General features: G+C 54.8%; 9 protein-coding genes across 9 annotated transcripts; 4 read left to right on the forward strand and 5 right to left on the reverse strand.

The window, feature by feature from the left end:
- Window positions 1-5,487: 5,487 nt before the first annotated feature.
- CCMA1212_000854 (uncharacterized protein) lies at window positions 5,488-5,814 on the reverse strand (the record flags this gene model as incomplete). The annotated part of the gene is made up of 1 exon (XM_073698305.1): window positions 5,488-5,814. A coding segment is annotated over one exon (327 nt), but the record flags the coding sequence as incomplete, so codon positions are not given.
- Window positions 5,815-8,379: 2,565 nt separating this feature from the next.
- CCMA1212_000855 (uncharacterized protein) lies at window positions 8,380-8,760 on the reverse strand (the record flags this gene model as incomplete). The annotated part of the gene is made up of 1 exon (XM_073698306.1): window positions 8,380-8,760. One exon carries the CDS (start codon window positions 8,758-8,760, stop codon window positions 8,380-8,382), a length of 381 nt encoding a protein of 126 aa, XP_073563183.1.
- Window positions 8,761-9,444: 684 nt separating this feature from the next.
- Window positions 9,445-11,020, reverse strand: CCMA1212_000856 (DNA damage checkpoint control protein rad1; the record flags this gene model as incomplete). The annotated part of the gene is made up of 4 exons (XM_073698307.1): window positions 9,445-10,253; window positions 10,310-10,376; window positions 10,718-10,815; window positions 10,882-11,020. The coding sequence occupies 4 exons, from the start codon at window positions 11,018-11,020 to the stop codon at window positions 9,445-9,447; spliced, it is 1,113 nt and encodes a 370-aa protein (XP_073563865.1).
- CCMA1212_000857 (Histone acetyltransferase GCN5) lies at window positions 10,886-13,081 on the forward strand (the record flags this gene model as incomplete). The annotated part of the gene is made up of 3 exons (XM_073698308.1): window positions 10,886-11,111; window positions 11,833-11,955; window positions 12,029-13,081. Exons 1-3 carry the CDS (start codon window positions 10,902-10,904, stop codon window positions 13,079-13,081), a joined length of 1,386 nt encoding a protein of 461 aa, XP_073563864.1. The 5' UTR covers window positions 10,886-10,901.
- Window positions 13,082-14,160: 1,079 nt separating this feature from the next.
- CCMA1212_000858 (uncharacterized protein) lies at window positions 14,161-15,135 on the reverse strand (the record flags this gene model as incomplete). Its single annotated transcript, XM_073698309.1, has 1 exon — window positions 14,161-15,135. The coding sequence occupies one exon, from the start codon at window positions 15,133-15,135 to the stop codon at window positions 14,161-14,163; it is 975 nt and encodes a 324-aa protein (XP_073563416.1).
- A 1,783-nt stretch (window positions 15,136-16,918) lies between these two features.
- On the forward strand, window positions 16,919-17,638 carry CCMA1212_000859 (uncharacterized protein; the record flags this gene model as incomplete). Its single annotated transcript, XM_073698310.1, has 1 exon — window positions 16,919-17,638. The coding sequence occupies one exon, from the start codon at window positions 16,919-16,921 to the stop codon at window positions 17,636-17,638; it is 720 nt and encodes a 239-aa protein (XP_073563415.1).
- Window positions 17,639-18,001: 363 nt separating this feature from the next.
- CCMA1212_000860 (Thymidylate synthase) lies at window positions 18,002-19,032 on the forward strand (the record flags this gene model as incomplete). The annotated part of the gene is made up of 2 exons (XM_073698311.1): window positions 18,002-18,087; window positions 18,138-19,032. 2 exons carry the CDS (start codon window positions 18,002-18,004, stop codon window positions 19,030-19,032), a joined length of 981 nt encoding a protein of 326 aa, XP_073563846.1.
- A 781-nt stretch (window positions 19,033-19,813) lies between these two features.
- Window positions 19,814-21,636, reverse strand: CCMA1212_000861 (uncharacterized protein; the record flags this gene model as incomplete). The annotated part of the gene is made up of 3 exons (XM_073698312.1): window positions 19,814-21,288; window positions 21,353-21,440; window positions 21,511-21,636. The coding sequence occupies 3 exons, from the start codon at window positions 21,634-21,636 to the stop codon at window positions 19,814-19,816; spliced, it is 1,689 nt and encodes a 562-aa protein (XP_073563134.1).
- Window positions 21,637-23,422: 1,786 nt separating this feature from the next.
- On the forward strand, window positions 23,423-24,407 carry CCMA1212_000862 (Mannose-P-dolichol utilization defect 1 protein; the record flags this gene model as incomplete). The annotated part of the gene is made up of 2 exons (XM_073698313.1): window positions 23,423-24,075; window positions 24,141-24,407. The coding sequence occupies exons 1-2, from the start codon at window positions 23,479-23,481 to the stop codon at window positions 24,405-24,407; spliced, it is 864 nt and encodes a 287-aa protein (XP_073563132.1). The 5' UTR covers window positions 23,423-23,478.
- Window positions 24,408-24,878: the final 471 nt, after the last annotated feature.

Raw genomic sequence — 24,878 nt, forward strand, 5'->3', positions numbered from 1 at the left:
TCATACTCAACGCTTCAATAAGCGTCATCAATCTTGAACCCAAGGAAAGCTTCAAGTCCATGATCCATGACTTGCTTTGAGCCCGCAGACGGGCCCGCCAGTCGGCCGACTCCCTCATGGCCCATCTCGTCATCATCTGCCGGCACCCAGGGACCGTCCGCGCTGTCGGTCGTGTATATGCTGGCGCTGTACATGCTCTCGCAGCCGTCGCGCAGTTGCCGAATGGTATCAAAGATGTGGTGCTGCGGTTGAGCGCTCACGGGCGTCTGCAGCTCCGCTTCAGCATCTGTCTGCACCGTTGAAGGTGTTGACGCAGCCGACGTCATGCTACCCGAAGAATCTCGCTGTGCCGACCGCTCCGACTTCTTCTGTGAGGACTTGTCCGAGGCGATGAGCTCGCCATGTGTTTCAAAACCGAAACCCTCAAACCAAGTTGTCACGTCTTCGGCCAGATGGCCCTCCTCTTCATCTGGTTGCGCAATCTCCTCCGGAAACAGGCCGTCCAAGTCTGCACTGGCACCACCCAAAATGGCCGTCTGGAATGCCGTCCAATCAACAGGATGCTCGTCTTCCGTCGCTTCCACTGTTGCCATTGAGCTGCGGCTGCCAGTGTCACTCAAGACAATTGGCCCGTGTCGGAAAGGGGGAGTGGTCATGGAGAAGGGGGTGCTGTTGAACTGAACAGTCTCGTCTTTCACTTCTAAAGCATGGTTCATGCTGCGACTTCGACGGTGGCCGGATATGCCCGAGCTCCTATTGCTGCCCGTGGCAGATCGGAAGCCCTCCGGGATGGGAGGCAGGAGTGGCATTGTTGGAGCCCTGACAGCAAACCTCGCCGGGTTCTTGGGTGGCACTACAGGCAGCACCGATCTGGTGGAGGATGAGTCGTCTTCTTCAACGACAGCCTGCTCCTCTTCCTCTCCTTCAGCTTGATACAGCACTACCTGTGGCAATGGCAACTGTCCTAGCTGCCTCCTGTCAACCTTGGACGGCGACTTTGGTGAAACGTCGCCGTGTATGATTTCTGGAGAGATGAGAATTGTGGAGGGCGGCGGCGGTACCGTGATTTCAAACGGAAGGGCTCTCTTTTTAATGTCAGCCCTGCTCATGGGAATGGGCGTGGTGCCTCTCTCGGGCCACTGGAACGAGTCACGGAACAATGGGCTTTGTTGTTCGGTAAGTGGACCTCCGAATTGACGTGGCATGCTTGCAGAGACGTCCGACGCTGCCTTTTTCCGTCTGTCTTTGCTTTTTCGTTTAGGCGACTTCTTGCCGTTGTCTTGGCCATTCCAGATTGCTTCGATTTGGGCTGGGCTCAAAGGCTGCTTGTCGGTCTTGATGTGTTGCGATTTGAACATCTCGGCCATGTTCTCCGTCAAGGTCCACCGAGAAGACCGTGCATGCTTGCGTGACTCGATCTCAGCCGTCATTTGACTTGGTCGCCTATGCACGGGAAAATGAAAGGAGCTGGCGACAGATACTTTGCGTGCCACGCCGCACTCTGTTTCGTGGCTGTGAATCCAGTAGCCGGAGCGACGTTTGGCAACGCTTGGTCCGGTCGCGGGCGATTCATACACAGGTGCATTGGACGAAGCCGCATTTGTCCCTGCGTCTGCGGGATTGTGCGCCTGATCGGTATCTGGCGAAAGCTGATTGGCTGCAGCGAGGGTGGCGGCCGTTGTCACAATGTTTGTCTGCAGTTTGTGTTCAGACTGTTGGCTGGAGCGTCGCATGTCTTTGATGGAAGGGCCGGGGAAGGGCGAGAACTGTCGCAGTATGCTACGGCTCCGACTGTGGCGGTGACTGGGCGGGTTTGCCTTTTCAAGCACCGTGCCCTCAAAGAGATCCTCTTGCGGCCGCTCTGGTCGGTGTGGGGGATAAGGAATCGAAGGCGGGTCTGTTGGAGCAGGTTCCGCCGTCATTCCAGGTCTGGTCGCGTCACCGTTGCCAACAGAGGAGAGTTTCCTGTGGTGAAAGGCTGCGTCGCTCTCGTAGCTGCCTCGCGAAAAGGATGGGGTAGTCGGTGTCGACAGCGCGGGTTGCGACGAGGCAGATGACGAGACTGCAGATAGGCGGCGAAGGCTCTTGGTACTTCGTAGAATCGTCGAGGCAACCGAATCCTTTCTCCTGTGAGGAGAAAACCATGACCGTGACCTCTCCTGCTTCTTGTCCTTCGCTGCGTCCTCAGACTCGGCTGGAGATCCATCGGCCTTGGCTGCATCGCCGGACTTGGCGCGTGAGTGGGAGCGAAGCAGTCCTAATCCGCCCGACTCCTTCTGGAAGTCGAGCCGCTTGGTTAACCTCGTCATTTCCGGAAGCAAACAGCTGTGTCGACGGATTGAGCTGGTTGAGACGAGCGCTGGTGTATATAAATAGTTGCGCAAAAGCCAACTGAGCAGGGTATCAAAGAAGAAGAACAAGAAGAAGAAGAAGAAGAAGAACAAGAAGAAGAAAAGTACAAAAAGACCGGCGACGAGGACTGGACAATGCAGGAGTGGTGACCGAGCGGGATTGCGCAGAAGGTTCCAACGTCCTACCAGGCGCAGGCGATAGGAAGGGTGGAGCTGTGGGTAGGCATGGTAGTATCACCAAGAAGTGATCTTTTGTGTTGGTCGGGCGTGCAAAGTGAGGCGGTCGTCGGTTTGCTTCGATTGCTCTGGTGCGTGCTCGCTCTTTTTTTTTTTTTTTTGCTTGCTTTTTCCGACTTCGTGTTGACTCGTGGAGCTGTTGGGGGTGATGAGCAGCGGACTAGGGAAGGCTAAAAGATCTGATGGCGTTTGACCTCGTTGGCGGCATCGCCCGGCCAGGAGTAGCAAGCAGAAGAAAGAAGAAGACGAAGAAGAAGGGAAAGGAAGGAAAATGGGCCTCCTAGACGGAGGGGAAGGTCTGGGGCGATGGATATAGGTAACAGATAAGGGAAAGAGCAGTAAAGTAGTAAACGTGCGGGAGCGAGGCTTCGCGACTTGCGTGGGGATAGTTGACTTAAGAGGCAAGTCCATCCAGAAGGTGCGAAGAACAGGACAAGCGTAGGTACCTACAGTACATTATCATGCCACGGCCATGTCCATCATCTTTGGATCCCGGCGTGCATTGGCCTTGGAGGCTCCTTCCCTTGCAGACGTTGCGAAAGGTGGCCGGACAAGCGCAAAGTATCCGGTACAAACGAAGAGTCCGGCCGACGGGGCTAAACCGGGGCTGCTGCAGCCAATGGATGCCATTGGAGCGACTGATGGGATGGCGTCTTGGTTGGGGGAAGCAGGCACGGGGCAAGGCAGGAGCCACCTCGGAGCTGCTCACTGCTTTAGCACGCAAGGCCAAGCCTAACCGAGACCTTCGTCCCGCAAGACCAGTCCTAGCGGGGAAGTAGTTTGTACCAAGTGCTCGCAACTTTTTTTTCTCTTTTTCCTTTTTTCCCTTTTGTCTTGCTTGCAATTTGGCTAATCAGGGAGATTTGCGGCCCAGGCACTTCAAGGTCCGTAGAAATGATGATGCATCTTCAGCCCGGACTCACGATCCACCACTGCTGAGTGCCAGATGTTCGTGTTCGTAATCAGCCAGAGCAAGGCAATATGCGGTAGCACCGATGACAGGAGCCAATAGTTTCCTTGTGCCTCGGGCTGCAAAATCACTGTATTCGGCACTTGCGCCGCTCAGCTATTAGAGTCTTTCGGCGCGGCTGTGGTGGGGTGGCCTAGTGGTGGCCAATTCTCTCGGTCACGACGATAATAATAATCATGGTGAACGAGGCAGGAAGGAAGACAGACGGACAGCCGTTGCACAAAGCCTAATAGAATCGATGGATCGCGGCTTCGGTGGTGTTCAGGTCATCCATGCCTTACAGGCTCAAGGTACAGGCTACATCCGGAGTATTAGGCGGCAATGGCGCTGATGATTCGTTAGCGACGGCGGCCATTGCAGAGGTGCCCCTAAGCAGACGGGCCATCCCTGGCGAGGCCTAGCGCAATGTACGTAAACCGCCCTCGAAAAGCACCTGGAGCAGCTCAGATGCCGGCTTCTCCCCACAGAGGAGCCCCCAAAGTGTCAGCTGCTGCTACGTTGAGTCTCTGTTCACGCCGAGAATCGTTCATGGGCCGAGTTCGATGGAGTTGATGCTGCATGTCCTTTGTACGGGGTGCGGAGGGAGTAACTGCTCATGTCCAAATACCGTCTAGGACAGCATGCAAGGTGTCCGAGGGCCCCGCATCTGCGTTGCAGGACCGAAGATGCAGAGAACTTGATGCTCGTCGATGCCGAGCGGCGAGTAATGAGCGGCAAGGGGACTGAGTCGAATTCAACCTGCCAGTCAGTGCTTTGCTCGGAGTAGGAAATGATTGGAGACACGATGCAGTCATAGGAGCAGGGCTCAGCATTGATAGTGAGAAGGCTACCACTCATAATCTTGGCTGTACAGCTCGGACGCTTTCACATGAGGATGCCAGTGCTTTCTTTCAGCTGCCAGCTCAGCTACACTTGCTACTCTCACCACTCTCGGCACTCCTAACCAGCACTTCTAATAATAGACCGTTTCAGCCCACAGACGTTTATTCGAACACTGCGGCATTGATCAGTGAGTTTCGTGATGTGCAACGCATTGCCATGGCCAAACGCACGTATCGTCGACGCCAAAAGTGCCCAGGGAGGTACAAACAATGCCAGCACTAGCACCTGCGCATCTCTTCACCGTAAGTCTTCCATTTCTCCGTCTAGGTATCCTTGGTTTACCGTAGCAGGTGCGGTACTTAGATACATCATGCCAAGCACACCTCCTCGCATTTGCAACATTGAAATCTACGTGATGCCCGGTATTATTGAACTCGGGACAACCTGCGCATCGCTGGACCAGCTGCTCACACGACGAAATGGACGGGCCGATGCCACTGCCACCAGCTTGCAGGTAAGGTAAGGTACCTGCTACCAAGGCGCGAGCAGGTACTTGCACATGGACAGAGCTCCGTGCTCCGCCAAAATTGCCGAGCTACCTCATCGCGGGGAACGTACAGGCTACCCACCGACATTAGAGCTTTCTGTAACTGCCCACAGCTGCGAGTGGGTTCCGCCAGGTTCATCATCATGGGCTCTTTTTTTTTTTTTTTCCCAGCTTCATGGCGAGCTGCCTGCTGGGCGTCGACAGGAGGGCTGAGGGATTGCAACATCGTTGTTCCAGCACACCATGAGACTCTTCCACATGAACAGGTGCTTGNAAAAAAAAAAAAAAAAAAAAAAAGAAAGAAAAAGCAGAATCAAGCCCAGATCTTGGGTCCCTCCCCCCTCCCTTACGGACCATCCCGGCTTATTCTGATGGTGGCGCCCAGCTAAGGACACTAGCGATTTACGCTCCGTGGATGGTTGATGGCCACCCCGCGAAATCAAATACCTAACAATCAATCCATCAATATCTTGGGCCATTTTATCCTCGTTCCGGCCTCGGTGAAGTCCGCTGCGACCAACAAGGTCTAGCTGCGTCAGGCTATATCTGAACACGCCTTACTATTCTCCTAGGGCCTCGAATGGCCCAGTGCCCGATGTTCGGCATTTGCTGGTCAAAAGGACAAGCAAGCATTGATGAGGGATTTGAAAGTGACAAGACGAGACGAGACGAAACGGGACAAGACGAGACGAGACACCGTCATCATGACTTGTCGGCAGGGTATTTGTGTATCCTACGGAGTATCGAACCCTGACATGCATGAAAGCGCAAGGACCTGCCATACGGGGGCACGGGGCGAGTCGCAGTGTATTTGCCTCATCCACATCATGCCCCCTAGGCGAACAGAAGCAATGATCAAGGACGAAGCAACATCGAGAAGGATAGAAATAGCCATTGCCTGTGCTCTGAGATTGTAAGAGACCCGGTCACTCAGACAGACAGTCAAACAGACAGTCAAACAGACAGACAGACAGACATCAGCGCATCCCGCCAGTGCCGAAGCACGCATCGCATCATTCACGTGCTGCCACCTCGGAGGACCGGGAGAGGAGCTGCGCTGTGTCGCCTCCGTTCATTGATCCAGCATTTGATCCTTCGGAAGCCGACAGCATGCGTCCATGGACGTACGATCTGGCCATGCACGTATTCTTCTGTGCTACCTTGCGGATACCTGGTCGTTTGTGCGGAGTATTACATACTGTATTATTACTGCTGCTGCGACCTGATAAGGAACGTGGGCGAGGTCTTTGGATCGGCATCCACCAGCAATCCTTGTCGGACAAAAAAGAGTCCAAGCTTGTTGGATCCCATGATCCCCAGCGGGCAAATGCTACGGTACCACCATGCCTGACAATCCAGACTCCAGAGGGCCAACTGCCACCAATTCATTATTGTCAATAATACCCCAACTCGATGCCGCCAGCTACCTACCTATTCAGCTATTCAGCCATTATATCATCCATTTTACACGGCCGCATCGCCTGGACCGCCGTCTGGACCTTGCTTGCCCTGATCGCAGAAGTAATTTCGATCTCCTAATTACCATGGTGACAAGGCGGTGTCTCACTACACGCAAGTCTCACTCAACAAGCCATCGATTTGATCCCATCTCACTCGCCGCCTGTCAGTAGTAGCGCGTACCTTCATACTTGGTAGTAAGAAGTATAGGCCATCTAGTCTATAGGAGGATTAACCAGAGACAGTAGGTGTCATGTCATGCCCAACTGCTTGCTACCCCTCACGTCGATATCCCTCCCACCTTACGGACACCCTGTCAGTAGAAGTAACGCTGCCCACATGCTGATAATCCACACATCTTGGGCACCGTCGGCCGAGAAGGAACCACACGGCTTTCATTATTCGTAGCCAAGTTCTAGATCCCGAGGCCAGGCAAAAAGCCCCAAAAGCACGACAGAGAGACGCCCGCTTCGATGCCCCCCCGTTGCCACGCTCCTCTTCCCAGCAGCCGATCGGGGCCTCGGCGGGGCGTGAACATGTTCATGTTGGCTGCAGACGGGGATCAAGAAAGAAGGGCCAGATTGCTTGTGGCTTCCAAGCTGTGCATATGGACTAGTATGTATGTATACCCTACGTACAATGCTGTTAGCCAGCTGCAGACAAAATGCATGTTGTGAATCGGCTCTTTCCAGGCAGCCAGAATACATACATGGACTGGCCTCGCCCTGCTTGCTGACGGATGAAACAGCTGCTCACATGTCGCCATTCACCCGACGATGCCTGGTCAGGTATATCCAGCGCGACATGGAATTATGAGGAATTCCTACCTAGGTTGTAATACCGGCAAAAAGCAGGACACAGAGGCGGCCAAGAGGTGGTCTGACCACGGCATGTGCCATGCAATGTTGTGCGGTTTTCGCACGGGCAGGCTCTTCCAATGCCAGGTTGCATCCAGGCTGAAAAAAATAAAAAAATAAAAAATAAAAAAAGAGGAAGAAGGGCTCAAGCCCATCATTCATCCCGCATAAAGTAGAACAAACGAACGACTCGGGAGAAAAAAAGTCCACATACTGTAACATGAAGGACATGACCGGGGTTCTTTTCTTCAGAGCGGTACTAACGCCTGCAGTCGACGAACGTCCCGGTAGCTTCGGGCCAACTCTTCGAGTCATCTGTCATCTTGCATGTTTGCCATTGTCCAGAGAGGCAGCTACATACAGTAGCAAAGAGCCTTTTTTTTTTTTTCTTTTTTTTTTCTTCTTTCCTTTTTTCCTGCTTTCTTTCCTTTACTTTTAGCCAGAAACGTAGCGCCCGCGTGTTTCGCCGATGGAAGCCATTCGTTTTCAGCCCACGAGACAACATCGTTGCCTTTTTCCTGCCCGTGAGATGTAGAAGATGTCGGTTGAACTTGGCCTGCGAGCAGAGATATCTAGTACTACTTCGTTGGAACGTCACAGGCATCAAAAATCCGTCGCCCACCTCATTCTCACCTCCGTAGCCATGGTAGAAATCCCGGAATGTGATTGCAGTGCAGATGTACGTAATCTAATATATTTCACCTTCCCAGACGACGTTACACGCCAACTGTTCTATGCGGGGAAGATTTATATCCTGATACCAAGCTCACAATGGGAATAGACACGTTTTGCATGAGAAACGGAGCGTTTTTCGATAGATTTGAATCATCTGATCGAAATGATTTGTAGTTTTTGCTGCTGCTGCTGCTGTTGCTACTCAGCTCATACCGTACGTAGGCTTTCCCCTGCCATCACGACAAACATCCAACTTTTAATATCACGAAAGTGATCCATTTCTTGTCCCTTGAACCCATGTTCTAAACTGAACCAAACCGCAATCCCTTTGAATGAGGATTCATGTATTTGCTCAGCCGAGTCGTAGTGTAAGCTGTATCTATATCAGTAGGTATTTCTGCCTCACCAAAACCACTCCAACCCCCCACCAACCATACCCAACTTCCCCCCCAAAGGTAATATTCACAACACCCAAGTCGCCTCCATCATCCCCATCGACGTCCCTGTCTTGAAGAACGACGCAGCCGCATGCCTCGGAAACGTTGCCCTCGACCCCTCCAGCTTCTTCTTCTTCTTCTTCTTCTTCTTCTCCTCCTCCCCCACGCGCCCTTCAATCAACGGCTCGCAATCCTCCTCGTACTTGGTTTTCCCCTCCTCCAGGATCCTGACTGCCGCATCGCTCGTCTTATAGGCCGTTCGGCTGCCGCAGCATATGGTGAAGAGTCGTTTAAGGGACTGCAGGACGTCGGTGTGCCATGAGGTGGACGGCTTGGGGGTGTAGAAGAGGGGAGGTGGCAGAGGGGAGGGTTGGGAGCTGATCCGGAAGCCCTTAGTATGAAACATTTTACAAAAAAAAAAAAAAAAAAAAAAAAAAAAAAAAAAAAAAAAAAAAAAAAAGAGATGATGTGTGAGATACCTAGAGTATCAGTAAAGAGATGGACAACAAGAGGCTTCTCCCGAGGGCTTGCAAAGTACAGTCAGAGAGGCCTCGAGATATCTCGTAAAAGATTTCTTAAACAGATGTGAATAAGAGAGAAGGATGAGAAGCAGAAATCACATAGTGTTTCACGGAGGCTGCCAAGCTCTATATACCAATCAAAACCGCCATCTCACTTGAGCTATCGCCGCTCGGCAACAATAGTCGAGATGCATTCCATCGACCTCCTAGGCGACCGCCTCGTTTCGCTTTGCAGAATCTCACATGGGGGTGGAGCTTGTTCGTGAACTGAACGCAAGGGGGAATTTTCAACGCGTGTGAGAAACAGCGGCCTTTTTGGTCTCTAATTGATGTCTTACACATGCGACAATGAATGGCCTTCCATATCGTGCTATGACGAGCTCGGCCGCCGCACCATTCCACCAAGTCAAGTCCGGGAAGGGAGACACATATGGTGGCTGCAGTGTCTGAATCTCAGAAGAATCCGGGCCTCTGCAGTAAAACTGCCATAGTGGAAAATGCCTGAAACCTGGTCTCGTGATGTGCTCTTCGATTTTTCCATTGCTCTGCGCTATATGTAATCGCCTGCCTTACTCATATGCTTCCGAATCAACCTCGTCATCTTCATCTCCATCATCGTGCGCGACAAACGGGACAAACCGAAAGTCCAAAAAGCTCCTCTTCCCTCCTTCCACGTCCACCATGAACTGTAGGCTCAGGACGCCCTGGCTGTCGCCTCGAAGACTGACTTTGCTGGCGATCCGCATCGCCTCGCTGGCGTGTCTGATAAAGTCAAACTTGTATGCCTGTGACCAGCGATCGTTGATGGTGAAGGTTTCGAGAAGATCTTTGCCTCGTGCAAAGTCCACACTGGAGCTGCCTATATCTCCGGCGCAAGATAGGGTCAGGAACGGCGAGGTCTTGGTGGCTGCGATGTGCAACTTGACGGGTCCCGCGGGTATGATCTCGGCAATGCAGTCAAACAGGGTGCGGGAGGACATGATGATTTTGAACGTTAGGTCGTTACGGTCAAAGGGGATGTCTTCTGGTATCTCGGGCAGGTAGGTCGCCAGTCCCGCGGTGGTCTTGATGCCGGATTCTTCGAGGGTGACCTTGAAGGCATCGCCTTCTTCCGCGTATAACAATGTGCAGGTTCCAGGTATGCCAAGAGTCTGGTTGCTAAACGCACTTGGCCTGTAATTGCGTATGTTACTCCGGTATGGGTCCTGGTCGGCCTTCTGAGCTCGAGCAGCCACATCCACAGACCCAAAGATCTGCAGCACCTCAAGAAATGTCGACAGTGGGATTTGAAAGTTGGGGTAATCGGGCTCGCCATCTTCTGACATGGGAAAGTTCACGGTATACGCAGAGAAGAGAGTCTTGTCCAGAAATGCAACCCCTGCGTCCACTGTTAGTCCGGTCCTCTACGGTCGTCAAAAGGTCGTGCTCTCACACCTTGCATTACTCGCGAATTGTCGGCCGCAAAGCGGATGCCATCCTCGGTAATCTGGACGTGCACCCTCTGTGCGAAATCTATGCATCGAAGAAGTTGGTATAGCGGTCTCGGCGACGTCGAAACTGCTCGAAAGATGGGCTTTGCTTCCGTAGCCATGGCTGAAGTGATGTCCCCTTGGACGACGAATGGCGGTCAAGTGGTGGAGGAAGTGGAAAGGGTGTGTTCGAACAGACCTTCTGGGCCGTATAATGCAAGCTTGAAACGGCAGGAGAACAAAACAACTCGATCTGGAAGCCTTCTTTTTTGCTTTCTTCTTGCCAACTAGTATACAATGGGTATCTTAGACATAAACTCCGACCGCACAGAACATGTACACGGTTCCAAAGCTGTGACGAGTTAGCACATACACTGCAGTCAGCCGCGTCACGCATCGCCGGGGGTTCGCCATACGCAATTGCTAGAGAGGCAGGAACGCCGAGCGCAACGACGCTGACCAGAGAACGATCTATAAGAGCAGGAAATCAGTTGCATGCCCCAAGTTGAACAGACGTCTAGAATACAGAAAACTCACTCAGCGCAAATACACCGGTAATGGCGATTCCCAGAGAGAGAAGAACGAATGCGACGGTGAATTGGCTCTCCTTAGCAATGACGGGGACGAACGGACTGCCAGCAGCAGCTTGCCAGACTTGGTGCAATGAGGAATCCATGTGCTGCGCCGTGTGCAAAGGAGTGATTGATGGCTCCGGGCTGCGTTTCACGAGAGATGGCAGGAAGGGAATTCAAGGCGATCGGCTCCTCGTGGGTCGGACAATCAGTCAATCAATCAACCGCGCCGTGAATTGCGAGATTGTTGGAGCTTGAAAGAAGCTCGCCCAACGCCACCAGCTGTCCACGTTGGAATATCTGGCCCATTAGGCGAATCGGGCTTAGCGTGGTTTGCGGCCGGGCGACGGATGATGTAAGCAGCACTCTCACTTGTTGGTACGAGTACTAGCTGACATGAGTGCTCCCAATCCTGTTTGAAGGCTTGAGATTGACTTGGCTCGTTTGCTTTGAAATTCCAACTAGTCTTTAAACATGACTGATGGGAAAAAGGCTTGATGAAAGTTGTAATTGCGCTGATATGTACTCGTACGCAAGACGAACATGCAAAGATGTTCCTCCGCAGACAGGACCAAATCCAGCCTAGTGCGTCCCTGCGGCTCTAAGCTCCTCCCCCACAGCAGCTTACCTAAGCCAGCGCAATCGACGCTTGGACCATGAACTTTCTCGAACCCGCGTCAAACGTCACGCCGGTGACTTCGTACCAACTCCGTCTCCATCCTCCCTTGGACCACACATGACATCCTCAACTCTGCACGACCCCAAAGGCATCTCGCATCGATTTGCGTCTCGAGGCCCAGCCGAACCGGCGCAGTCCGACACCATGGCCGATGTCAAGGAAGAGAGTAAGGCGACTCCCCTCCAAGTTACTTACACGCCCAACCCCACGAACTGACGCATCGTCGCAGATGGCAAGCGCAAAGCCGAGGACGATCCCGTCTCTCCCGCCGCATCTAAGCGGGTTAAGCACGACGAAGATGCGGCCGAGGCAGCAGAGCAGAAGCCCGTCGAGATGAAGCCAATTCCCTTTCCCGAAAAGGTGCGCAAACCATCCCCGGCATTGCTTATACACAAATAATCCGTCTCTCTCTCATGTACTGACTCCTCCTTAGCCCGCCGTCATCGAAGAGCGCAATGGCGAAATCGAATTCCGCGTGGTCAACAACGACAACGAGCGCGAGTCTCTCATCATCCTCACCGGCCTCAAATGCATCTTCCAGAAGCAGCTCCCCAAGATGCCCAAGGACTACATCGCGCGACTCGTCTACGACCGGACGCACCTCTCCATTGCCATTGTCAAAAAGCCGCTCGAGGTCGTCGGCGGCATCACATACCGGCCCTTCAAGGGGCGCCAGTTCGCCGAAATCGTCTTCTGTGCCATTAGTTCTGACCAGCAAGTCAAGGGTTACGGCGCGCATCTCATGTCGCATCTGAAGGACTACGTCAAGGCCACAAGCGACGTCATGCACTTCTTGACGTACGCCGACAACTATGCCATTGGCTATTTTAAGAAACAAGGCTTCACGAAAGAAATCACTTTGCCCAAGCATGTCTGGATGGGGTACATCAAAGACTACGAGGGCGGCACCATCATGCAATGCTCCATGCTGCCGCGCATTCGATACCTGGAAATGGGCCGCATGCTCCTTAAGCAGAAGGAATGCGTCCAGGCCAAGATTCGAGCCTACTCCAAGTCGCACAACATCCACCCGCCGCCAAAGGAGTGGAAGAACGGCATCCGCCCAATCAACCCCCTCGACATCCCCGCCATCCGCGCGTCCGGCTGGTCCCCCGACATGGACGAGCTCGCGCGCCAGCCCCGTCACGGACCCAACTACAACCAGCTCCTCCACCTGCTCAACGATCTCCAGAACCACAACTCGGCCTGGCCGTTCCTCGTCCCCGTCAATAGAGACGACGTCGCCGACTACTACGACGTCATCAAGGAGCCCATGGACCTCAGCACCATGGAGAGCAAGCTCGAGGCCGACCAGTACGCCACGCCCGAGGACTTTATCAAGGACGCCAAGCTCATCTTTGACAACTGCCGCAAGTACAACAACGAGAGCACGCCCTACGCCAAGTCGGCCAACAAGCTCGAGCGGTTCATGTGGCAGCAGATCAAGGCCGTGCCCGAGTGGTCGCATCTTGAGCCGGAGAAGTAGACAAACCGTCATCGTCTTCGCATACACAACGAGCTGATCTTGAAGCACGACTTCTACGATTACATGCTGTTGGAGGCTTCAGTGGTCTATCTGCTCTTTCGATTGCTCATTTTCTCTTTGGATTCTTGTCACTTTGCTGTTCTTATAATCTGTCTGCTTTCCTCGAAACTTGAAAAGAGCAATGGCGTCCCGGTACGGATATGCGGCGTCTACGGATTGATTTGTTTGCCGGTTACAATATGAGCTTCAGACTTCTCTGGGGATTCGGACTGGAAACGTTTCGAATGGGAGCTTGTCCATTTGGTGCGATAGGTTACGTTATACCAATGATCCGAACTTGAAGAATGTTTACATTGGCGTCACAGGGTGGATTTCAAGGTTGTTGCGCGAGGCGCATCTTAGTCTAGGTAGTTTGAAGAGAAAACATGGGACACATACCAGATGTGCCCATGGACTTCATCTTGTATCTGTAGTATATTTTTCTATGGCGTCTTCTTTAACAAACGCTTGCCGCAATGTCCCCGTCTTAGAATCGAACCCTCTGCTAACAAAAGCATCATCGCTTCAAGGCAAAGCATAAGATGATTGCCGCTTCTCTCCATTTTCCTCAAATCGATCCCCAGTGGGGTTGGGACACCATCCCTACTCCCTTCCCTTTCTCTACCTTGGTAGCTCTACACAAAGATTGCATTCCGGCCCAAATCCGGAACCAAAAAGAACAATAGAAGAAGAAAATGACAATCTCACAGAGACACGAAGGACACAAAAAGCTATAGGACACCATAAAAAAGAAGCGAAACATCAAACGCGCTTGACCGCCGAGACTCCGAGCGAGGGAAAGGAAGGGGGAGTCGCCAAAAGAAAAAGACGACCAGTAAATCAACAAGACAAAGCTACCATCACTCCTCCAAGCTGCGACCAAAGCGCTAGGAACAAAAGGTTTTGAGGGCAGAGAAAATAAAAGGGGGGAAATCTATAGATTGCGATTTTGAGAGGTCTAATAAACGCCAACGAAGGAAAAAGAGTGTCTCTGAGTTGCTCCATCAGCTTGCAGACACCCTGTCGCGAGAGCGCGGTCTTCACGCGCCTCGAGCCCGGGCTCCCGGTTGACTGGTCGAAGTCTCGCCTGCTGGTAGTCGAAGGTCCGAATAGTTTCGTCGAGACGAGGATGAATGACCAAGACCTGACTGCAGAGTCGATCGCGTCGCTGAAATCAAGATCTGCCCACTGCGGATGGAGTTCTCGTTTTCGATTGTGCGGCGGAGCAGGGGCTGGAGAATCTCGGGAATCTCCGACCACTGGCCAGCGCGGGCCCGGTGAAGCATGCCGTCGGAGAGGGGGTTGGAGGCCGCGGAGCTGGACGGATGCGACTGGCTGAGCATTTCGGCCGTCATCCGGTCTGTCAAGACTGCCAGCTCGCCGCTATCAATCGCATTCTTGAGCCACTGCTCCCATTCTTCGTCCAGAACGACCGATGTGTCACCGGCCTCGCGCCTGGCCGCCTGTGCGCGCAGACGCTCGTTGAGCATCACGCCCACGCTCGACAGCTCCTCGTCGCTCTCTTCCACGTCCATATTTTCGTTGTCGTCCAGGTTTGGCATGGCGAGGGTGTTTATCCTAACGGTCCGCGCTGGCTGGGTGGACTGCCACGGCCGGGCAGCGGTCTCGGTCCAGTCGGGGAGGTCATCGGCTGCCGTATCTCGAATCACAATGCCTTGCTCGGCCTCAAACTTCTCCTTGGCCCACTTGGTCCCCTCCCACTTGGTAAGGGAAGAGATTTCGGCGTGCGTGAGGCCCAGGGCGTCAAAGGCTCGGAAAAGGCGACGGTGCCACTGCCACCGGCTGAGTCGGATGCGGTGAGTCGGATGAGTGTAGTCCAGCCCCGGATACTTTGCTTCTTGCGTGTCGAGATGGCCGTAAAAGGCGTGCGTCTCCTGGCGAACTTCGGGGATGAGGCTCCGCTGAAGCAGCGCTGAGAAATCCTGGGGGTCGAAAGTCTTGGGCTTGGGAAACATGTGCTCGTACACGAGCTGGTCAATAGGCGGGCCCCTCATGGCTGCGGTGTCTGGTCCGGCAGAGTGGCCGATTCACGATGTCAGACGGCTGGGGCGTGTACGTGCGCCAAATTATGAGGAGCGTCGCCAGTCGTCTGATGGAGGCGGTTGGGAGCAGACGTGGGTGAGGGAAGGTCTGCCAGGCGGTCGTGGAAAGCCTCGGGCCGACGACGGACAGGTGTGACGATCGAGTGAGGGGGTCAGAAGAGTTGTTGAAGGTCGGAAGACCAGGTCGGACGAGGTTGTCGTGTGTTTGCACAAGGAAGGCGAGAGAAATGCCCGTCGTCACGGAAAATAGGCGGGCGGGTTTCGGGTTGGGAGTCGGCCAAGGAATGAAGACAAATGCCTGTCCGAGATTACTTTTGGGGATCGATCCGAGAGAGCGGCCACGCACGGAGCAATCAGACCTGGAATCTTCCAAGGGGGCCAGAGAAGACGTTCGGGCGAGACTCAGGCGGAAAAGACGCAACGGTTGTTTCACAGCTGGCGATATCACGTTGTCTGGCGGCCGCGGAGGGCAGTGAATTTCACTGTCTTCAGGTTGAGGAACCGATAGGGAAAGGAAAAAAAAAAATACAATGATTGTGTGAGTGAGCGAGTGCTGGTGCCTGTGACAGGTGAGTGAGTGAGCGAGCGAGTGGATAAGGTAACAACTGCAGGATGCTCGGTAATAACTTGAATCTGCAGCGCTACGCACCTACAGCGGAGTGGAAGACAAGGTTGGGGAAGAACAAGAGGTCAGGGCGCCGGTGCCAATCAAAGAGAGTTGCCTAGGGGTCTGGCCGCCTGATCCTGCGGCAAGGGACGGGTACCAAGACCTACCAACTCGGACAGAAGCTGCCGCCGGTTGTCAACAGCACATGGAAGTATTCTGTACTACTGCCTCGACCACGCAAGAGTCCTGGTTCAGGCACTTGACTGGAAGCAGCAGTTCCATCTGATGGTGACGAAGCTGGATTGGCATTCTGCGAGTGACGATCGCCGTTTGATTGGGTCGGCGACAAGGGAAAGAAGAGTCTGAAGAGACGGGATGGGACATGACGGAGGTTTCAGCAGCCTGGCGCTGTCGACTTAGCGGGCGGCGGTGCCTGTAGGGGTCGGATGTGTCGCTTCTGGGCGGGTGCCCGGGCCTGTATCTGTACCTAACGCACCGTCATCGGAGGGTTTTCTATACAACCCGACCTTTGAAGTGAATTGAATGCAAGCTCAGAGGCATCAGCCCAACATCAGTGATGCTGCAGCTCGGGTAAATTCAATGCGCTTCCCGACAGCCTCTTACTGGATACCTTATATATGTACTGAACCTGCACAGCATCCGGTGGCTTTTCCTTAGGTTCCGTCGTAACATCACGTTAATCTACCCAACTCAGCGGACATGTGTGCAACAAACCGCCATCAGCCGTAAGCATTGGCCGCAGCAAACCGGTGCCTGAAAAGCGGCCGAGACGGTGTTGCCTTTGGGACGAATCCGGCCATGAAAGACGAGGCCCCCTGCTCCGTGTAAGTAAGATCGTGTGCTCGTTCATCATCAGGCGTCCGTTATGATGGGTTTCAAACAACAGGCAAATAGACTAATCGACATGGCACCAGTGGCTACAGTCAAACTTGGGGCGCCGTAGTTCGGCTGTGTGGACACTTGGCCGATGGAGGACAAGGTCTCATGATGTGCTCGACTGCCAGCTATTGACTCATGGTGCGAAAACGATGGGCAACCTCAGTCAACCCGGCATCTCAACGGCAGCATCACCACCTACATTGTTCAAGTGCCTCAAGTAGACCACAGATGGAGCAACGGAAACGAGTCAAGATCCGGACAACGCTTCCCATCCTCCCACCCATCGAGTCTCGCGATGAAATCCACACTCCCAGGCTCATCATCCGAGCACCGCGCATCTCCGACGTGCCTGCTCTGCACACACTCCGTAGCCAGCCCGAAGTCATGAAGTATTCTTCAAAGGGCCCAGACAAGACACTTGAAGACACGCGCAGGAGCCTCGACGACCTGCTCCCTCCCAACGACAGCAAGACATACTACTTTCTCATCTTCCAGAGGGACACGGGCGACTTGATCGGCAGGGGCGGCTTACATGGCATCTCAGGACGGACTTTGGGGTGGCCAGAGATTGGCTATTCTTTCAAGCCAGAGACGTGGGGGAAGGGATACGGCACCGAGTTCTTGACTGCCTTTGTCCAGAACTGGTGGAGTTTGCCTCGCAGGGAGGCCGAGATTGAGGTCGATGCGACGGCGTTGGATGCCCAAGAATTGGAGAGTGAGGTTTCTCCATCTGCAGTCGAGAGGCTCGTTGCCGCGGCAGACGTGAATAACTTGGGGAGCAGGAGAATTCTGGAAAAGTCGGGATTCATGGCGTTCAGGGAGTGGACGGGTCCAGATCCCCGCGAGGCCTACAAGGGCCAGCAGGCCAGAATGGTTGCGTTCGCATGCGTTGCGCCAGGGCAGGAGACGAGGGGCGGAGGTTCAAAGAACAACATGTCCATAATTTGAAGAGGGGATTCGAGTCTCGTTGTGTCTCGCAATTAATAGATTCGGGTAGAGGTAGGCAAATGTTGGGTGATTCTTGAGAGTGAAAGACATATAGTAGATTCCTCTTTACTGTAGAAACGGTAGCGCGCAAATGACCTTGATGGACAGGTGCGCGAGATCACGTGTCGCCCTTCCGCCTTAATTGATTGAGCGCGTCCCAGCGCGTCTGCCTCACACAATGTGTCACATCAGCTTCCCACGACCCCTCCATTCGTGTTCCTCCCCGTCCTCAAGACAGAGCCTGGCCTTTGTACGCTCGTCTCTTCCTCTAAGCGCCCTTGATCCCCCTTCCCGTTTGCGCTGTTCCCATACTCAGTAGAAGCCATGGGTTCTGCGTCACAACACGAAGAGCACCAATACCTCAACCTGGTCCGCGAGATCCTGGACCAGGGTGAGCGACGACCCGATCGGTAAGCCACCGGTGACATGCATGCATAAATCGACAGAAACAACCAAACAGACAGACTGACACCCGTCCCCCCCGCAGCACAGGAACAGGAACCCTGTCAATCTTCGCCCCCCCAAGCTTCAAGTTCCAGCTCAACGACAACGGCCGCCCGATCCTCCCCCTCCTCACGACGAAGCGCGTCTTCCTCCGCGCCGTCATCGCCGAGCTCCTCTGGTTCATCGAGGGCAACACGTCGTCCAAGGCCCTCAGCGACGTCGGCGTCAAGATCTGGGACGGCAACGGCTCCCGCGAGTTCCTCGACAGCGTCGGCCTGGCCCACCGCGAGGTCGGCGACCTGGGCCCCGTGTACGGCTTCCAGTGGCGGCACTTTGGCGCCGAGTACGTCGACGCCCGGACCGACTACGCGGGCAAGGGCGTCGACCAGCTGGCCGAGATCGTCCACAAGCTGCGCACGAACCCGTATGATCGGAGGATGATTCTCAGCGCGTGGAACCCGCGCGACTTCAAGAGCATGGCCCTCCCGCCCTGCCACATGTTCGCCCAGTTCTACGTCTCGTACCCGGGCCGCGGCCGGGGCGTCGGCGCCCCGGAGCCCTCGGAGGAGGACAAGCCCAAGGGCCATCTGCACTGCCAGCTCTACCAGCGGTCCTGCGACATGGGCCTCGGCATCCCCTTCAACATTGCCAGCTACGCGCTGCTCACGCACATGCTCGCTCACGTGTGCGATCTGGTGCCCGGGAGCCTCACTCACGTCATGGGAGACGCGCACGTCTACATCGACCACATCGATGCCCTTCAGACACAGCTCGAGCGCGAGCCGCGGCCGTTCCCCGAGCTGGAGATTGCGCGGGAAAAGGGCGGCAGCATCGACGGCTGGAAGGTCGAGGACTTTGTCGTCAAGGGATATGACCCCCACAAATCTATTCCCATGAACATGTCCGTATAATCGGATCTCGGGAGACAAGAGGAAGCACCTGTAAGATGGAGAATCGAAAACAGATGGGGCCGGCTTAGGAAGGGGAACAAAAGGCTAGAGGTCCCCTTTCAGGGCCATGGCAGTCCCACATGCTGCAGCGCTTTGGCCAATCTTCCGTCTATCTGTGGCAGATGCAGGCTAATCAGTGCTGTTCTTTTTAGAGACTGCTATTCTGTTGTTCTACCGTCTGCTTTGCTTAGCCATTTTGATCAAGAAGAGCCTCCCTGATATCGAGGCAGAGGATCAAGAATGCTGCGGCAAGCGACGGGACTAGAATGGGAGAATGGCACTTCCTAATGTCAAGAGCATTGATGAGTCTGCATCTGCCACAGAATAGGCGGGATGCAGACCTCGGCGCTTACCATGGGGCACTCAATGTACATAATGATAAAAGGAAAAGACAGGGGAAATCGGGCATTGGGATTCCAGGATATAATATGGACGTCATGAAACGGAACATCACAGAGCTACATCAAGAGACTTTTTTATGAAATTTGAGCAGAGAAAAAAAATCCTTGTACAAACAGTCGTCAATTCCAGACGCCCAAGCCATTTTGATTGTCGCAGTGATTTGTGTACGCGCAACACTGTATCTATGAGCCGCTATACGTTGTGTACTTTCAAAGGGCAGAATAAAACAAAAAGTCAAGAGAAACAGAGCTTAACTCGCTAAACTCCGGAAGAGAGGTCGTTGTCTTCATAACGTCGTAATAATGGAAAAGCGCCCTCCTCTTCATATAGACAGCTTTTTTCAAGTATACGCAGATTCCTGGTATCGCCGACTAGGCATGGGTCCAGAGCCTCCCAGGTCGTCTTCCACGGATCGCCTATCCCACTTCTTCCTCTCCTCCCGTATGCGATCTCTGTCTCGCACATCCCATCCCGGCCCCTGTCGCCTGTCGGCATCGGCATGACTGCTGGTTCGCCGCTGCGACTCAGGCCGGCGCGGATGCTGTTGCCGCTCCCTGCGCCCGCCCGAGTCTGCATCGTCGGCGCGGTAGCGGTCTCGCTCTTCACGCAATCGGTGGCGGCGACGGCGCTCCTCTTCGCTCGATCCTTCAGATAACCCGTCCGAGGCAAGGTCTGAGTGGTTCTGATTCAGCCGCGAAGGGGGAATATGTTCGCGACTCCTCCGCACACGGATCGGGTCGTTGGCGGAGCTGTGTCCCCTTGAGCTGTTGCGGCTGCCTGGGATAATGTTGGAAACCGTCTCCGAGAGCTTCTCTCTAAAGCCGCCAAACGGACTGCCTCTTCTCCTTGCTTCTTCGGTCCGACTGTCGCTGCGATGGGTCCGGAAAGAAGGAACGCTGGAGCCCGCCGACGGCGGTGGAGGGCCCGATGACGACGGCGGAACGACGCGACGGACCCCGGGAGTAGTCGGCGAGCCGGTGCGATGTCGCCGCCTGGCTCTCGTATGCATGGACTCGTCTACGGACTCATCGCCAGAGGAATCGGACGAGTATCGCTGAAAGTGGCTATGTCGACGAGACTGGCTAGGTCGGCTAGGCGTTGTTCTGGTAGAGTCAGGGTTGAGATAGGTACCGGAATAGCTATGGCGGATGGAATCTCTGTGTGGCTGGCGTGTGGAAGCGTAGTCGGAAAAGCTTCGACGTCTCCCGGCGTCGTCAGCGGGTCTCTGGCGGCGAGACCGTTCGGGCGAACGCATCGAAGGCCTTTGGCCGAAATTAGCCCCATGGCTTTCGCCTACACGGACATAAGTGAACCTCTCGTACTGGTTTGGATCAGCAGCCCTCGACCGCGGCGAAGTCGAGCGGAAGGGATCCGCGGTATGGACGTAGGCAAACCTGGGCGCGGCAGGTTCAGCAAACGGCGGGGGCCGAGGCGCAGAGCCGGAGCTGGGCATGCTTGCTCCCTCCTCTTCCTTGGAGGCTTCATCGCGCATTTTCTCGGCGCATTGCTTGTGCCAGCGATCGACCATCGGATCCGGCTCTGAGGGGAAGACGCTGGCGGGCAGATCGGGCGGGAAAGCCTGGCCCGTCTCGGGATGCCTCAGGGCCCAATGTTTCACGGCATACTGGATGAAGGGGACATGCATTTCGGGCTCGAGGAGGATTTCTATGGACTCCCATCGCGAGAAGCCTCGAGGCGTCAGGGTTGGGATAGAAGGCGGTGCGAAGTCGTTATCGGTGGGCTGTAGACTGTGCTGGCAGCCCGTCACTTGCCATATGTAGGAGATGGCTGAGTGCGGCGTCTCCAGGAAGAGTGCTGTTGCGGCGGGTTAATACATGTGTGCGCGGTTCCGTCTTTGCCCGCATGCCACCTGACGTACAGTCGTAATCACCGCCCACGGCTTTGTAGAACGCAGCGAGCTTCTTGGGGTTGAGATGGGCATCGTTCCTGTCGCCGAGCTCAGTAACCTGTCGCCAGGCTCATTGTGATCAGCCATGTTGTCTCTTATCCATGTCGGGAGAGGTTGGGGACGCGTACGATAAAGCGCGCCATCGCTCTCAGCAGCGCATCGAACTGCATCGTCGGGCTCTTGTCCGCTTCAAACATGTAGGCATAGCTGATGTCCCCCGATGGCGATGCGCCATTCGATCGCGGGACGGCCATTCTGAGCGGCGACCGGCGGCGTGAGAGGATCGCATTCAAGACGGCTCTGTGGGCGTTCTATTCCCCTTTTTCTTCTCGATCCAGGAACAAAAAAAGAAGCTGAGAGACAAAGAAAGAAGAAGGTGGGTGGGCGAAGGTGGTTGATGTCACTAGCTGCGGCAGGGCCCGGGCCTGGGGAGCAAAATAGCTAAATACCTAGGCTATGGCCGTGGCCGAGATTTTAGAGGCGGCCCAACAGCCTAGCAGAGCAAGCTGTGCGCCACACCACAACGGTCGATTCCAAGGAAATAAAATCAAGCGAAAAAGCAAGCGAAAGGGAGAAGAAGACGCAGACTCGAGAAAGACAAACAGGCTCGGCTGTGCCGTGAAAAGTAGGTAGCAGAGAAGGAGAAGGCTGGCGTATCAGAGGCTGGCCAGACAGAGGCAGATGCTGACGGCGATTGGATTCCACGCAAATGGAAATCGAAGCCTTGGGACCTTTGGCTATGGCACGAGTAGTAAAGTGTGCAGTACAGGGCCCGTGATGATGATTGCTTGCCGGTGACCAGACGGGGACCAGACACGAATGGCGCAAGCGGCCCCTCACGGACCCTCACGGGCTGACACGTGCGTCGTGGCTGCAGGTGGTGCGAGCCTGGGTGCGTGGCTGGACGATGGACACAGGCGAGGCATGTCGACTGATACCTAGTTGTAGCCTGCTGCTGTGCGGTGGTTGGGGCGAGGCGGTTGATCGCTTGCGGTGCTAGCTGGCAGACTGAGGTGTGCAGCAGATGGACCGGCGCATGCGCTTCTGCTGTCCGTTCTCTGCAGTACACGCAAATGATGTCACAGACGACCGAGGATGGCAGTCATTGAGCAGGGGGCAGAGAAAAAGGAGACGAGACAGTGCTGATGTGAGTGTTGTTGCAGAGACAGCATTGCATGAAGGGTAGAAGGATATGGAAAGCTGACAGAAGTGGAAGTCGACACTATCCGCATGTTGGTGTTGGGCTGGTGCTCGCAAACGGCACCTGCAGCCTCTCGCAGTGGGTTGAGGGCTTGAGGTCCCGGCTCCGTCCAGCTGCCCGCCTCCAACTAACTGCCCCGCTAAGCCCGCTGGCCTTTTGGCGGCTGATCGCCCTCTCCAGCTGTCTCCAGGCCCACTGCCAGCGCCATGAGATCGACAGCGTCTGAAGCGAGAACTCGGGCAGCAAGACGTGGAAACGGCAGCGGTGAGCTGGATGGACATGTCTGGGAGGGATGCCTTTCAGGGTCATGCACGACACAGTATGTGAAGAATTCTTCTCTCAATATCTCCGGGTACTACTATTTCCAATGCTCCAAGATTGTCGGCCCCGATCGTCAACCATGGATGTCCAGGCAAGCAAGCACCAGCCTCATGCTGAGCCACAGCAGACCCCAGAACGTTCACTCCCCGCCCTGCCTTGATGTCATTGGATCCAGGCACAGGCGCAATCTGGCCTGAAGCCGAACTGACCGGGGCTCGGACGAGAAGCGTCGCAATTCCGCATCGGCGAATTTGAGGACGACGCAGAAGGCAGAGAACCAAAAAAATGAGAGGGCATCATACTAGCCTGGAGCTTGGAGCTGCGACCATCTTGCGACTGCTGGTACTGCGGCGCAACCTCGAGAAGAGGCTTCGACACTCTCTAGGCTCCACTAGGAACTAGGCGCAAGCGGCGCATATCGCCGGGAAACTTTTTTCCTTCTTCCATCTTGGCTTCTTTTCCTTCCTCTTACACGGGCTCCCTCGCTGTCGCGAAACAACCAACGACCCCCCAAACAGCCTCGTCCCGCCTCGGTCCAAGCTCAGCCTCGCACCAGCTCTCGCTCTCGTACGCCATGGACGCCGTTCGGTCTCTCGTCCAGCCGGTGACGCAGAACCTGCCGGCCCCCGTCCGCGACCTGGGCGTGTCCATCCTGGGCGCCACCTGCTACAAGGCGCTGCTGCTCGACGTGGACGTCGAGAACGCGGAATGCCTCAAGCTTGCCGTCAGCAAGGGCCTGGGCATCGGCATCGTCGGCGCCTCGCTCGTCGTCAAGGTGCCGCAGATCCTCAAGCTGCTGCGGTCCAAGTCGGCCGAGGGCGTGTCCTTTTTGTCGTACGCGCTGGAGACGAGCGCGTACCTCATCTCGCTGGCCTACAACGTGCGCAACGACTTCCCGTTCAGCACCTATGGCGAGACAGCCTTCATCCTCGGCCAGAACATCGTCATCAGCATGCTCGTGCTCAACTACTCGGGCCAGCCCGGCCCGGCCGCCATCTTCGTCGCCCTGCTGGCCGTCTGCGCCTTCAACCTGTTTTCGGAGAGCCCCGTTGACATGCAGACCTTGGGCTACCTGCAAGCGGGTGCCGGCATCCTTGGCGTCGCCAGCAAGGTTCCTCAGATCCTGGCCATCTGGAAGGAGGGAGGCACCGGCCAGCTCAGCGCCTTCACGGTTCGTCTTCTCTGGCTATGTCATTCGTCCAACAGTAACACCGCTAACAGCTGTCAAATGTTTAGGTCTTCAACTACTTGGCCGGTTCGCTGACCCGCATCTTCACCACGATCCAGGAAGTCGACGACAAGCTCATCCTGTACGGCTTCGTCGCCGGATTTGCCCTCAACGCCATTCTCGCTCTGCAGATGATCTACTACTGGAACGCTCCGTCGGCCAAGGCCAGGGGCAAGCGGAGAGAGGTCATCCCGGTTGATGCCCACGACACCCAGGGAAGCTCGAGCTCAAGCTCTGTTTCAAAGAAGGGCCCTACCACTCGGCGCCGTGGCTAGACGAGGTTTCCTTATATCGTTTCTCTTCTGGTATATTGGTTGGGAATATGGTACTGGCGGAGGAATAAACTAATGGGAAATAGCGGTGGAAGACGTCCAAAATGCTTGGCCTAATGTATGTAATGAAAGCTACAGCTATTTATCAGTATTACCATTCCTGCCCTTCAAGGAGTTCCTGACATACGGTTCTCATCATTACTGAGCTTAATACATGAAGCGATAGCCACCAAGTACATGGTACCAACACGACGTCGATTCTCAAGGCAAAAGAAGTTCAGATTCCGTATGATAGAGTACAATATTACCCGCTAAAAGATGCCGACTAGGTATGCGGCCAACTCTAGTCTCATAATCACTGCCGTGCAGACATGACAAACACACATGCAAGACCCTCATAACGCCAGCTAACCCGAAGCAAAGCAAAGGCTCCTCAAGGGCTCGCCTCAAGAAGACCAATGATGACCTAGAACA

The sequence above is a fragment of the Trichoderma ghanense genome (assembly GCF_004382785.1).
Source record: "Trichoderma ghanense strain CCMA-1212 chromosome Unknown scaffold_0, whole genome shotgun sequence".
NCBI classification, from domain to species: domain Eukaryota; kingdom Fungi; phylum Ascomycota; class Sordariomycetes; order Hypocreales; family Hypocreaceae; genus Trichoderma; species Trichoderma ghanense.